Below are 14,218 nucleotides of genomic sequence, written 5' to 3' on the forward strand. Positions count from 1 at the left end.
TTAAGATTTTTGTTATAATATTTCTTATTATCGTCTAAAAGGTGTTGGAATACTAAAAAGACGTTAGTCTAATTGGTCTAATAGTGTAAAGTTCGAGATTTCAATTCATAGAAGCAACACTTGTTGGAATGAACAATTATGAATCCTGAAATAAATTAGTTCCTTACCACAAAAATGTGAAGATACTCTTAATAGTATAAAAAAGAAGTATTTGAATAATAATTAAGATTTCAAAAAACATTTCAGTTATAATATCCGTAAACTTTGAATAAGATTTAAGATTTGGTTAATCGGATCCAAAAAAATGTAAATCAAATTTAACGTTGGAGTTATGGTATCTCTTATGTTATGCATAAATGATTTAAATAATATTTGAAATTTGAAAAAAAAAAATGAATTATGATATTTGAGATTTAAGATTTGAAAAATAATTCTGTTGTGATATATTGATATCTTGAAAAATACTTGAATAAAATTTAAGATTTAAACAATATTTGAGTTATGATATCAACAAAGAAAAATTGAATAAAATTTAAGATTTAAACAATATTTGAGTTCCCTCAACTTTTTTATAAAATAATATACTTTTAAAAGGGTGTCTAGCAAAAGTTCACTATGCTTTATGTGTATTCTTAAATGCAATTAGGAAATCAAGATTGTGTATTTTTGAATTAAAAATTAATTGATTTGATTTTTATTAATTGAGGTTGAAAGATAAAAACTTGAAAAGCATGGACCCTATCAAATTTACAAGATTGTAGAGATACTAATGAACAATGTCACTTAACCATAACAGATAGAAAATAGGTGATAATAATTACAATTCTTCTTCAAATTCCCAATTTAATTAAAAAAACATTTAATAATATAAAATTTCTATTAAAATAAATATTTTATTAATTGAAAAGGAACTACTAGCAAAGATGCATATTACGTATTTTTATTGAGAGATGATAAAGACAATACTAATAACGATATTCACTTCTTCACTTAAAGAAGAAAGTAAAATATAATATTAGTCACCACCTTACTATTAAATTCCGATTAATTTTATTAATTATACAATTAGAATCATTTATATTAATATTTATTTTGTTAAACAAATCATTTTAATTTAATTGAAAGAAAACTAACAATAAAGTGACTTATTTGGTCGTGAAGCTTCAACAAGAAATGACACAGATAGTAATGCCACCATTTCTTAACTCTAAGTAAAAAGTAAGATATAAAACAAGCACTAATCTTACTATTAAAATACAAAAATTAAATTTATTAATTACACAATTAAAAACATTTATAATAACGGGGTTAAGGTAAAAAAACAACAACACTTGTCTAAAGAGATGATAGAAACAGTACTAATGATCATAAGAGTTATTCAACCTAAGTCCGGAAAAAAAATATGACACAAACCATGACCTTTATCTAAAGCATTATTAATTTTCATATTTAATTACTATTATTTGATTAATTATTTAATTAAAAATAATTAGTACTAATGTTAATTATTATTGTATAAATAATTATTAAAATGGATTAAATAAAACAACGAAATAATTAAAACAAAATTAGTAAAAAATGAAAACGACATAGTACATGTATATCGACATAAAAGATTTGGACAAGAAACGAAAGAATGAGAGTGCATATGTGCTTTTTGAATGATATCCAAATATTTTAATGGACCAATATTATTGTTGATGTTGCCAGTCATATTATCATCTTTAGAAAATACATATATCATATATTTCCAATAGTGTTCTACTCCTTATCCTGAATTAATCAGATATTATTACATAAATAAATAAAAACTTTTAAAAATAATATTTTTATATTATTTGTTAATATCTGATGGTCCGACAGAGAATGACACATCATCGGGAGATTGGTGATCTCTATCCTTGTAGTAACCAGTGTGGCTTATTGCTAACCGGTAATTTGGAATATAAAAACTATCAACAGTGTCACAAACAAGTCAATGATAAAAGAGTTTGTCATATCCATAGAAACTTGCTAAATCTAGACATTCAAGAATTAAATCACTATTCTAAGATAGTTTTCAAATGGTTTTTGATAATGTTTGTCGTTACAAGATAGAAAATTAGAAGAACGAAAGATGTTGGAATTTAGATGTGGAAATAACTATATATACATTTTCTTCAATCTTAGAAACAATCAAGCAACAAACCAAATGATAGAAAATTACATATATCATATCCCATCTCTAGTTATGTTACTAATTATATATAACCAATTTTTTAAGGTATAAATCCATGCTATAGGAAATTTAACTTAAAAATTGAAGATAATAACAAGTTAGTGTATTAAATTATATTTGAGCAAATTAGCTAGTCAACTTTTTTATTTTTACTATAATATTATAAATGATTTCATTATTATTAATAAGGCTAAGATTTCATTCAACTAGAAATAGAATCAAATCAAACTCAATCAGCTTCATCTAATTAGATTTGAATAAAAGCCTCCATGTCACTATGTTATATTAACTAATAAATGATATCTATAGAAAGTTAGAAATAAATCTTCTATTTAGTATAGCTTTTAAGAAAATTGAGATACAGTTTTTAATAAAAATATAAAACATTACTTATATTCATGAATGGAAAGGTATAAAATATACAATTTAATTAAAAGTTGATTATGAAAAGTCAACAAAAATTTATGTCAAATTTCTTTTCTTTTTTAATTTCACTAGTATGTATTCTCACGACTCGGATGCAGAGAGTGCTTCCTCTTCGGTGGAGTGATTTTAGGATAGTTTTTAATTGTGAAATTATTATTTTTGAATTACTTAAAATATATAAAAATGTCATTATTTTTTACTCTCACACTACAAATTAGATAAACTAATTTATAATTCATCTTATTTTAAAAAAGTATTAATCTTACATGATATGTAACTCACAAGAAAATAAATCTTATACAGTATAATTCATAAAAAAGGAAAAGAAGAATATATATATATATATATATAACTTTTTAAATCATATAGTATAAAATAAAGAAATGTACAATAAAAATACTACTTACTTATATAAGAATTATTTATTTATATAGATTCCTTTTCATATTTTTGGTAATACAAAGAGTAACCCCACCCTATAAATAAAGAACTAATTATTTTTCAGGTGCATAATTTCCATTTTCAACAAATGTTACTCCTATAAATTGAGTCATTCACATTTTGCTATTTATGGGAATCTAGCAAGTCTTAAACTACAATAGCAATGTCTTGTTGGTAATATGTATACATATAATATGACTAATCTACAATGTTTATACTTTACATATGACCAAATAATCAAAAGTTTAATTTCAATAAGTAACCACACTTATTGAGAGAGACAACCACATACACAAAAAATTACTTCTTTACCCATAAGGAGGAGATATCCTAGATAATTAAAAAAACAATACTAAAAGTCTAAAACCTAACAAAACATGTTTTGAGAAGAAAAAAAACATTATATTATTTATATGAAAATTATCAATTTCAAATGCACAAGTATTTTGTAATTTACTTGGTAAAAACGTTGAACATTAAATAGGAGCGTCTAAAGTCAAATCCCAACAATTGGGTTAAATAAATTTCCCATAAATGAATTTAAATATTTCAAAAACATATCGAACTCTTATATCGTTGGTAAATAAACGGTTTCGATAATTCTTCGCATGAAATCAAGGGAAGGTGAAAAATCAATCCTAGATATTTTTTCTTGTTTTCATATTTATCTCTATACGTAAAAAATTAACGTTAAAGATTGAACTAGATTAGGAAAAAAGTTATATATATATATATATACAAATATATATATATGCTTATATGAGAAATGGCACATGAGTGAATAAGCAATAAGAGATTTTGTTGAAGTGTTTAACTTGTTAAACACACTTCTCACAATCACTTTTTTCTTCATCAACAATGGATACCATGTTAGAGTTAAAGAAAGAGAACATTGATCTTGTTAGTTTTCTTTTCTTTTTACCCTTTTTTCATTCATCATTATTATTCATACTATGGAATCATATGATTGATTTTTTTAACTCATTGATTATATTTTTGTTTGATTTCTCATTCTATTCGCAATATCAATCACTTATAACATATATAATATTGTGGTTTTAGGAATCTTCGTAATAATAATCAGTAGTAGCAGCTGTTCGAATCAAAACATGTTGTACAACTTTTAATTTCACTGTCACTATATACTATAATTCATATTATTAGTTATAATTTGTGATTATTTTCTCAATCTTTTAGTTGTATCATTGGTTTATTTTTTTTAAAGATGGAATTGAGTCTTATATGGTGCTACAAAGCAGAATTACATCAGTAGAAATGTTAATTTATATTTTTATAACTTTTTTCTTCAATTAAATGATATATTTTGATTGCCTGTGGACATAAATTTTGACAAGAGATATGAAATCTTTATTCTATTTTGACATGCATGTCATCAATAAATTGCACTGTAGGCATGCACAATGTATAACATTTTCTGTTCAATAGGAGTTACATCAACTTTCTCGACATTTGATTATTATGTCTTTATTTATGTATATATTTATCTACCAAACCAATAACATTATAGGTCTTATTAATTTTCATTTTATGTCTCAGTATGGATCCTATTTGTTACATCCCTTATATTATAATTTTGATACTAATGTATGATATATATGTTGCAGGAGAAAATACCTCTGGACCAAGTTTTTGCACAACTGAAATGCACAAAGGAGGGTCTTACAAATGAGGAAGGCGGAAAGAGGATTGAAATTTTTGGGCCCAACAAGTTGGAAGAAAAGAAGGCAATCACTCTATCCCTGTCTAGCTATATATAGTCAGAGGGTGAGCCTCGGGACAACGGTAAGGTTATCTGCCGTATGACTTGTGGTCATGGGTTCAAACCCGGTTCACAAGATCATGCTGGGTGGAAGCCTCGTGTATTGAGCTGCCCTCTGACTGTATATATAGTTATACCTTCAGTTTGTTATAGTTTAAAGAGTATGATACTAAGAAGTTAATAAATGATTACTAACCATAGATACATAATTTTGCAACCAGGAAAGTAAGTTTCTGAAATTCTTGGGCTTTATGTGGAATCCTCTATCATGGGTTATGGAAGCAGCTGCTATCATGGCCATTGCATTGGCAAATGGAGGGGTAACAACTCTTAACTCTATGCATGCATTCATGCATTTTATCACAAGAAAGAAAATTTGAAAAAGATGGGGAAAAAAGAGAACTTTTGCGAGTTGAATTTTCGAGGAAAAAAAAGGAAAAGTAAAGGTTTGAGAGTCATTAAATCCACTTTTGAGATGGAGGAAATATTCAAAGACCTATTTGGTGACACTTATATCTTTTGAGGGTTTATACTGAAAAAGCCTCATGCAATATAACACTACTTGCATGATTTTATGAGCTTTTGGATTCAATTTTTATGCTCATTTGCTTCCATTTTGAAACCTACAGGGCCAACCACCAGATTGGCAAGACTTTGTTGGAATAATAGCATTGCTTGTTATTAACTCCACCATTAGTTTCATAGAAGAGAACAATGCAGGAAATGCTGCTGCAGCACTTATGGCAGGTCTTGCTCCCAAAACCAAGGTATAATAATTGCTACAAAATCCAATGCCTTGCTCCTTCCGGAATCGGAATATAAGCAGACTTGACTTATTTTACATTGGTTCTCTCTAAATGCATGATGACAGGTTCTAAGAGATGCAAGGTGGACTGAGGAAGATGCTGCTATATTGGTACCAGGAGATATCATCAGCATCAAGTTAGGAGACATCGTCCCAGCCGATGCTCGTCTTTTAGAAGGAGATCCGCTCAAGATTGATCAGTCTGCACTTACTGGTGAATCATTGCCTGTTTCCAAGAATCCGGGTGATGAAGTCTTCTCTGGTTCCACTGTAAAGCAAGGAGAGATTGAGGCTGTTGTGATTGCTACCGGTGTACATACCTTCTTCGGTAAGGCTGCTCATTTGGTTGATAGCACTAACCAAGTAGGACACTTTCAAAAGGTACTATCACTTGTTCTATGTATCTCCAAATATTTCAAAATGGTTGCCTTATCGATTTCTGATGCGTGTCTTATTCGATACCTAGATTATTTTATGAAATCTTTCCATGCCGCATATCCGTGTCTCGTATTAGTATTTATGCACCATGTTCTAGTCTTGTATATTGTCATGATGTGAAAGTATTTGCACAGGTACTTCAAAATAGTTGTCATATTGGTATGTGATGTGTTTTATCCGATACTTCAATACTTTTCCTATACATTTTTGTTTATATATCTCCGAATTAATATCACTAACTGTCGAAGACTCCAAGCAAGTATAATAATCCTGTTTGATGTGCAAATTATGGTTTGTTTCTTGCTCAGGTGCTAACAGCAATTGGTAACTTCTGCATTGTCTCAATTGCTGTCGGAATAGTCGTAGAGATCATTGTAATGTATGCCGTTCAGCACAGACCGTATAGGCGTGGAATCGACAATCTCTTAGTCCTTCTCATCGGTGGGATTCCAATTGCTATGCCAACAGTGTTGTCAGTAACAATGGCTATTGGTTCTCATAGGTTGTCACAGCAAGGTGCTATCACTAAGAGGATGACAGCCATTGAGGAAATGGCTGGGATGGATGTTTTATGTAGTGACAAGACCGGTACGCTAACACTTAACAAGCTCACTGTGGATAAGAGTTTGGTTGAGGTAAGTTTATGACAAGCAAATGATTTTTAACCATAATGTTTCATGGTCATCAAAACTCGGACATCGATCGATTTTTATGTACTAACGATGGAAGTGATTTGTGCAAACTGCAGGTTTTTACAAAGGATACTGATAAGGACACCGTAATTTTGCTTGGAGCTAGGGCTTCTAGGGTAGAGAACCAAGATGCTATTGATGCTTGCATTGTTGGAATGTTGGGTGACCCAAAGGAGGTTTGTAATTTCTTTCTGCTGTTGTATATGTTTTCTTGCATATATATACCTTCAGATCAACATGATCAGAAGCAAAAAATTGTAAAATTTTTGGAATATAATTTTCTTAAGTAGGTTCAGTTCAAAGTTTTCACCCTTAGATTCATTTTGGTATCTCCTTTATCCTTGAGAGTTAAAATTGATCATAACATGCAGTAGGATAAATCTCTAACTTCTAAGTTTTGGTGTATGAACATGTTGATCAACACCTGCATAATAATACAAGAAAAAAGTTAGATTTTACATGAACAAATATCTCTTATTATCTTGATGAATGGCTTTGATTTTTCCCTTGTGTAAAATCTACTAGGGTGGCTCTATTAATGAGCATATCAAACTTTATAAAATCTCATAGTCTATTATGATCTTTGGTGTTTGATAGATTAATACTTCATTGATAACTTTGTCATGAATGTTACAGGCCAGAGAAGGCATTAGAGAGGTGCATTTCCTTCCCTTTAATCCAGTGGACAAGCGTACAGCCATAACATACATAGACGAACGCGGCAATTGGCACCGAGTTAGCAAAGGAGCACCAGAGCAGGTAAAAATATTGTTTTGTGTGACTTTGGGTAAACAACTTAAAGGCCTTATTATTCGATAAGCTCTTTTAAAATACGGCAAGAATAGCTTATTTTCATAAGCTTCTCAGAAAAGCTGAAGTAGTAAGCTAAAAAGAACTTATATGGGAAGAAAAGAGAACTTTTGCGAGTTAAATATTCGGGGAAAAAAAAGGAAAAGTAAAGGTTTGAGAGTCATTAAATCCACTTTTGAGATGGAGGAAATATTCAAAGACCTATTTGGTGACACTTATATCTTTTGAGGGTTTATACTGAAAAAGCCTCATGCAATATAACACTACTTGCATGATTTTATGAGCTTTTGGATTCAATTTTTATGCTCATTTGCTTCCATTTTGAAACCTACAGGGCCAACCACCAGATTGGCAAGACTTTGTTGGAATAATAGCATTGCTTGTTATTAACTCCACCATTAGTTTCATAGAAGAGAACAATGCAGGAAATGCTGCTGCAGCACTTATGGCAGGTCTTGCTCCCAAAACCAAGGTATAATAATTGCTACAAAATCCAATGCCTTGCTCCTTCCGGAATCGGAATATAAGCAGACTTGACTTATTTTACATTGGTTCTCTCTAAATGCATGATGACAGGTTCTAAGAGATGCAAGGTGGACTGAGGAAGATGCTGCTATATTGGTACCAGGAGATATCATCAGCATCAAGTTAGGAGACATCGTCCCAGCCGATGCTCGTCTTTTAGAAGGAGATCCGCTCAAGATTGATCAGTCTGCACTTACTGGTGAATCATTGCCTGTTTCCAAGAATCCGGGTGATGAAGTCTTCTCTGGTTCCACTGTAAAGCAAGGAGAGATTGAGGCTGTTGTGATTGCTACCGGTGTACATACCTTCTTCGGTAAGGCTGCTCATTTGGTTGATAGCACTAACCAAGTAGGACACTTTCAAAAGGTACTATCACTTGTTCTATGTATCTCCAAATATTTCAAAATGGTTGCCTTATCGATTTCTGATGCGTGTCTTATTCGATACCTAGATTATTTTATGAAATCTTTCCATGCCGCATATCCGTGTCTCGTATTAGTATTTATGCACCATGTTCTAGTCTTGTATATTGTCATGATGTGAAAGTATTTGCACAGGTACTTCAAAATAGTTGTCATATTGGTATGTGATGTGTTTTATCCGATACTTCAATACTTTTCCTATACATTTTTGTTTATATATCTCCGAATTAATATCACTAACTGTCGAAGACTCCAAGCAAGTATAATAATCCTGTTTGATGTGCAAATTATGGTTTGTTTCTTGCTCAGGTGCTAACAGCAATTGGTAACTTCTGCATTGTCTCAATTGCTGTCGGAATAGTCGTAGAGATCATTGTAATGTATGCCGTTCAGCACAGACCGTATAGGCGTGGAATCGACAATCTCTTAGTCCTTCTCATCGGTGGGATTCCAATTGCTATGCCAACAGTGTTGTCAGTAACAATGGCTATTGGTTCTCATAGGTTGTCACAGCAAGGTGCTATCACTAAGAGGATGACAGCCATTGAGGAAATGGCTGGGATGGATGTTTTATGTAGTGACAAGACCGGTACGCTAACACTTAACAAGCTCACTGTGGATAAGAGTTTGGTTGAGGTAAGTTTATGACAAGCAAATGATTTTTAACCATAATGTTTCATGGTCATCAAAACTCGGACATCGATCGATTTTTATGTACTAACGATGGAAGTGATTTGTGCAAACTGCAGGTTTTTACAAAGGATACTGATAAGGACACCGTAATTTTGCTTGGAGCTAGGGCTTCTAGGGTAGAGAACCAAGATGCTATTGATGCTTGCATTGTTGGAATGTTGGGTGACCCAAAGGAGGTTTGTAATTTCTTTCTGCTGTTGTATATGTTTTCTTGCATATATATACCTTCAGATCAACATGATCAGAAGCAAAAAATTGTAAAATTTTTGGAATATAATTTTCTTAAGTAGGTTCAGTTCAAAGTTTTCACCCTTAGATTCATTTTGGTATCTCCTTTATCCTTGAGAGTTAAAATTGATCATAACATGCAGTAGGATAAATCTCTAACTTCTAAGTTTTGGTGTATGAACATGTTGATCAACACCTGCATAATAATACAAGAAAAAAGTTAGATTTTACATGAACAAATATCTCTTATTATCTTGATGAATGGCTTTGATTTTTCCCTTGTGTAAAATCTACTAGGGTGGCTCTATTAATGAGCATATCAAACTTTATAAAATCTCATAGTCTATTATGATCTTTGGTGTTTGATAGATTAATACTTCATTGATAACTTTGTCATGAATGTTACAGGCCAGAGAAGGCATTAGAGAGGTGCATTTCCTTCCCTTTAATCCAGTGGACAAGCGTACAGCCATAACATACATAGACGAACGCGGCAATTGGCACCGAGTTAGCAAAGGAGCACCAGAGCAGGTAAAAATATTGTTTTGTGTGACTTTGGGTAAACAACTTAAAGGCCTTATTATTCGATAAGCTCTTTTAAAATACGGCAAGAATAGCTTATTTTCATAAGCTTCTCAGAAAAGCTGAAGTAGTAAGCTAAAAAGAACTTATAAAAATGTCAAACTATTTTGGTAAGTTGTTTTCATAAGCCCAAATAAGCTTTAAACTCTTCCAAACCCCCCTTAGTGCTTGTAAATTTTCATCACTACTTGTGTATCTCATATTGAGTTCTTTGCCACAGATTATAGAACTATGCAATGTTAGGCCAGATGTGAAGAAGAAAGCTCATTCCATTATCGACAAATTTGCAGAAAGAGGTCTCCGATCCCTTGCTGTTGCAAAACAAGTAAGTTGTGTTTCTTTGTAGCTGCAAGCATATGTAGCATCGATACTACAAAATGGTTGTCATACCAACGTTCGATATATCTTTCGACTATTTTATGAATTCTTTCTACATTCTTTTAAATTGTATCACATTTGTGTCCTGTATATGTAACCGTGCTTCGTAGCTGCAAATGCTCACATATTTCAAGATTCCAACAATGATGAGAGAAAAACTAAATTTGATTTTGCGATTAATTACGTTCTAATAGGAAGTTCCAGAGAAGACGAAGGAGAGTCCAGGATCAACATGGCAGTTTGTAGGTCTCTTGCCTCTCTTCGATCCACCAAGGCATGACAGTGCAGAGACTATTCGCCGAGCTCTTCAGCTCGGAGTGAATGTTAAGATGATCACAGGTGATCAGCTAGCTATTGGTAAAGAGACCGGTCGTAGGCTTGGCATGGGAAGTAACATGTACCCGTCTTCCTCTCTCCTTGGTGAGGACAAGGATTCGACTATTTCTGGTCTTCCAATTGATGAGCTTATTGAGAAGGCTGATGGATTTGCTGGAGTCTTCCCCGGTAAATAAGTATAATAGTTTGTCGATCAAATACTAACAATTCGATACTTTATAATCGTTTATCATATTTTTCTTGGTCATCGTGTTACGCTACCCTTTATCGGATGTACCCTAGTCATGTTAACAACTCAATACTCCACAATAACTTGTTTGCAATTCTTTCTAGTGGCAAGCTAAAACATATTCCTTTAACTTTAGAGAAGGGTTTTATTTCATGAATTGATGCATAATTTTGTTATGAATAACTTCAACTAATGGTTTTCAAATTCTGATGCAGAACACAAATATGAGATTGTGAAGAGGCTCCAAGATAGAAAACACATATGCGGTATGACAGGTGATGGTGTCAATGATGCTCCAGCCCTGAAAAGGGCAGATATCGGAATTGCAGTCGCCGATGCAACTGATGCAGCTCGTGGTGCATCTGACATAGTCCTGACTGAACCTGGTTTGAGTGTGATTATAAGTGCAGTCTTGACTAGCAGAACAATTTTCCAAAGAATGAAAAACTACACCATTTACGCTGTCTCCATAACAATCCGTATTGTGCTAGGCTTTTTGCTGCTAGCTCTTATCTGGAAATTCGACTTCTCACCATTTATGATTTTGATCATTGCCATACTAAATGATGGAACAATTATGACCATTTCCAAGGATAGGGTAAAGCCATCTCCATTGCCAGATTCATGGAAACTGAACGAGATTTTCGCCACTGGCATAGTGCTAGGCACCTACCTTGCTATCATGACCGTTGTCTTCTTCTGGGCTGCTCATGCAACGGATTTCTTCACAGTAAGAACAAATCTCTTTTTTTGACAACTTCGACCCTTTATAACGCAAACTTTTACTTCAACACCCAATATTACTCGAAAAAAATGTCATAAAATTACTTCAGGATTAACCAAAATGACAAAACTTTGGCAGGAAAAATTTGGCGTTCATTCTATTAGAGAAAACGAATACGAGCTCACAGCAGCTATCTACCTTCAAGTGAGTATTGTAAGCCAGGCTCTCATCTTTGTTACTCGATCAAGAAGCTGGTCTTTCCTCGAACGCCCCGGTCTCCTACTTGTTATAGCCTTTATCATAGCACAACTAGTGAGTTGAAACAAACATGCTTCATTCAATGATATTGTTTCTCTTTTCTATACAACAAAATACTAAACTCTTGCATTTGTTTTTGTCAAAAATTGTTCTATCTTAGGTTGCAACATTAATAGCTGTCTATGCAGATTGGGGCTTTGCAAAGATGAAAGGAATTGGTTGGGGTTGGTCTGGTGTTATTTGGCTCTATAGCATCATTTTCTACTTTCCCTTAGATATTCTTAAATTCATCATAAGATATGTGTTGAGTGGCAAAGCATGGAATAGTATTACTGAGAATAAGGTAACATTTCAATGTTGTGTAAGTTACTTGTATCATAAGTTACAAAAAAGATAAGTATAGTTGTCTGGTTCGGTGAGAATGATTGTTCACGAAACGTTTTCGATCGACCAATGTGTATTTATCTGACTATATGTTGTCTTGTGTTGTATGATTCAGACTGCTTTTACATCGAAGAAGGATTACGGAAAGGAAGAGCGGGAAGCGCAATGGGCTACAGCGCAACGAACTTTACATGGACTAAATCCTCCCACAATGCAACAAATATTGGATGAACACACTAGCTATAGTGAATTGTCAGAAATCGCAGAACAAGCCAAAAAGCACGCTGAAATTGCAAGGTAATAATACCAAGTGAATGCTTATATGCAATTTTTCTTATCGACAAAACATATATATTATCGTTCTTTACGTGGTTCTGACGTTCTTTTCTAATAAAAACATAACATCTGTTACATACATGTTATATTTTTATTGACGATATCTTATCTCTATCGGAAAACAGCATGAACTAAAATCGAAATTGTCTTATTTGTTTCAAAGGTTGAGGGAGCTTCACACACTAAAGGGTCATGTTGAATCTGTAGTGAAACTCAAGGGACTTGACATTGACACAATTCAGCAACATTACACAGTTTGAGTAAAAAATCAAGTTCTATTTCAATGTAGTGTAATAATAAGAACATGAAAATATGAGGGTTGTGTTATTTTTTAGTATCTTAAATTAAACTTAAATTTATATTAGGAAATGCATTTGGCTTGAAAATGATCTTGTACATTGTGATTGTGCATAGACAATCCAAGTTTGATTGAACATACCAAATTATTATGCTTATGAAATATTATTGTACTTTATAATAAAGTAAAGTGAAATCAATGAACATTTATATGTAAAATCAATAATGATATTTATCATGGTCTATATGTTCTTCTTTAGAAAGGTACTTTTACCTTGAATGGGATTTACTTTTCTATTTTTTAATCAATATAATAATTGATAAGATATAAGATATCGTTTATGTTAGGAAAATAAGTTCATCTTTATTAAGGTTTTATCTTAAAACTAATTTACAATGAAAATAATTCACTAATAAGTATTTTAAGCATTTTTCAGACAATTCGATAGTGATATGACATATGAAACTTATTCCCCAATAATTTTTTTGGAAATTATATAGTATTTATGTAAAATCAATTTTGTTTCTCACCGATTTTTAAATAACAATTAATCTTATTTTCATTTATGATTTGAGTAATGTCTCATTACCATTTTGAGGACTAAAGTGAAAATTTAAAAATAGTAGTTAATATATGAATGATGAATGATTTATTGATAGTATAAAAAATATGCACAATGTCCATCTTTCCTTATAAAATGTGTAAAAAATGTGATAACATAAATTAAAAACATGAGAATGTAATAGTTTTTATATCTGAGTGGTAATATTCTCCAACTAATCTTGTCAACACCAATTTTTATATCTATTTTATTATTATGACATAATTGATTTTTTTAACCAAAAAAAGAAAGCATTTCATATTTATAAGATTTTAAAAAGATTTTTAGAAGTCTTGTGTCCAAATTCAATCATTAATTTCATTTTTTTATAATCGTGAATTATCTTTTATATTTTTTCATTATTAGCTTAAAATTTAAAAAAGATGAATAAAAAAACATGGAATATAAATTATTGCATGCTTTATTTTATTTAAATTAATTTGTTAAAAGTTCTTAACGCTTTCGAACTATTAGTCGGTAATAATAGTTGGGGTTGAAATAAAATTTTGTAATATTTAATAAATGATTGATGACTTCATCAAGTCACATTTTTTTCAAATAAAAATAACAATTTTAAGGTACCATTTTAATTTAAACTATGATAATTCATTTAG

General features: G+C 31.5%; 1 protein-coding gene across 2 annotated transcripts; it reads left to right on the forward strand.

Moving 5' to 3' along the window:
- Nucleotides 3,878–12,967, forward strand: LOC109347756 (plasma membrane ATPase-like). 2 transcript variants are annotated; one of them, XM_019587797.1, is made up of 15 exons: nt 3,878–3,985; nt 4,711–4,830; nt 5,087–5,185; nt 5,495–5,632; nt 5,737–6,051; nt 6,417–6,743; nt 6,857–6,976; nt 7,437–7,559; nt 10,281–10,385; nt 10,633–10,942; nt 11,219–11,733; nt 11,866–12,039; nt 12,146–12,328; nt 12,485–12,666; nt 12,869–12,967. In XM_019587797.1, the coding sequence occupies exons 1-15, from the start codon at nt 3,944–3,946 to the stop codon at nt 12,963–12,965; spliced, it is 2,850 nt and encodes a 949-aa protein (XP_019443342.1). In that variant the 5' UTR covers nt 3,878–3,943; the 3' UTR covers nt 12,966–12,967. The 2 variants fall into 2 exon arrangements, with proteins under 2 accessions (XP_019443342.1, XP_019443343.1); XM_019587798.1 differs by lacking the exons at nt 3,878–3,985; nt 4,711–4,830; nt 5,087–5,185; ... (3 more) ...; nt 6,857–6,976; nt 7,437–7,559 and adding exons at nt 7,950–8,082; nt 8,187–8,501; nt 8,867–9,193; nt 9,307–9,426; nt 9,887–10,009.

Source organism: Lupinus angustifolius, chromosome LG05, assembly GCF_001865875.1.
Source record: "Lupinus angustifolius cultivar Tanjil chromosome LG05, LupAngTanjil_v1.0, whole genome shotgun sequence".
Lineage (NCBI taxonomy): Eukaryota > Viridiplantae > Streptophyta > Magnoliopsida > Fabales > Fabaceae > Lupinus > Lupinus angustifolius.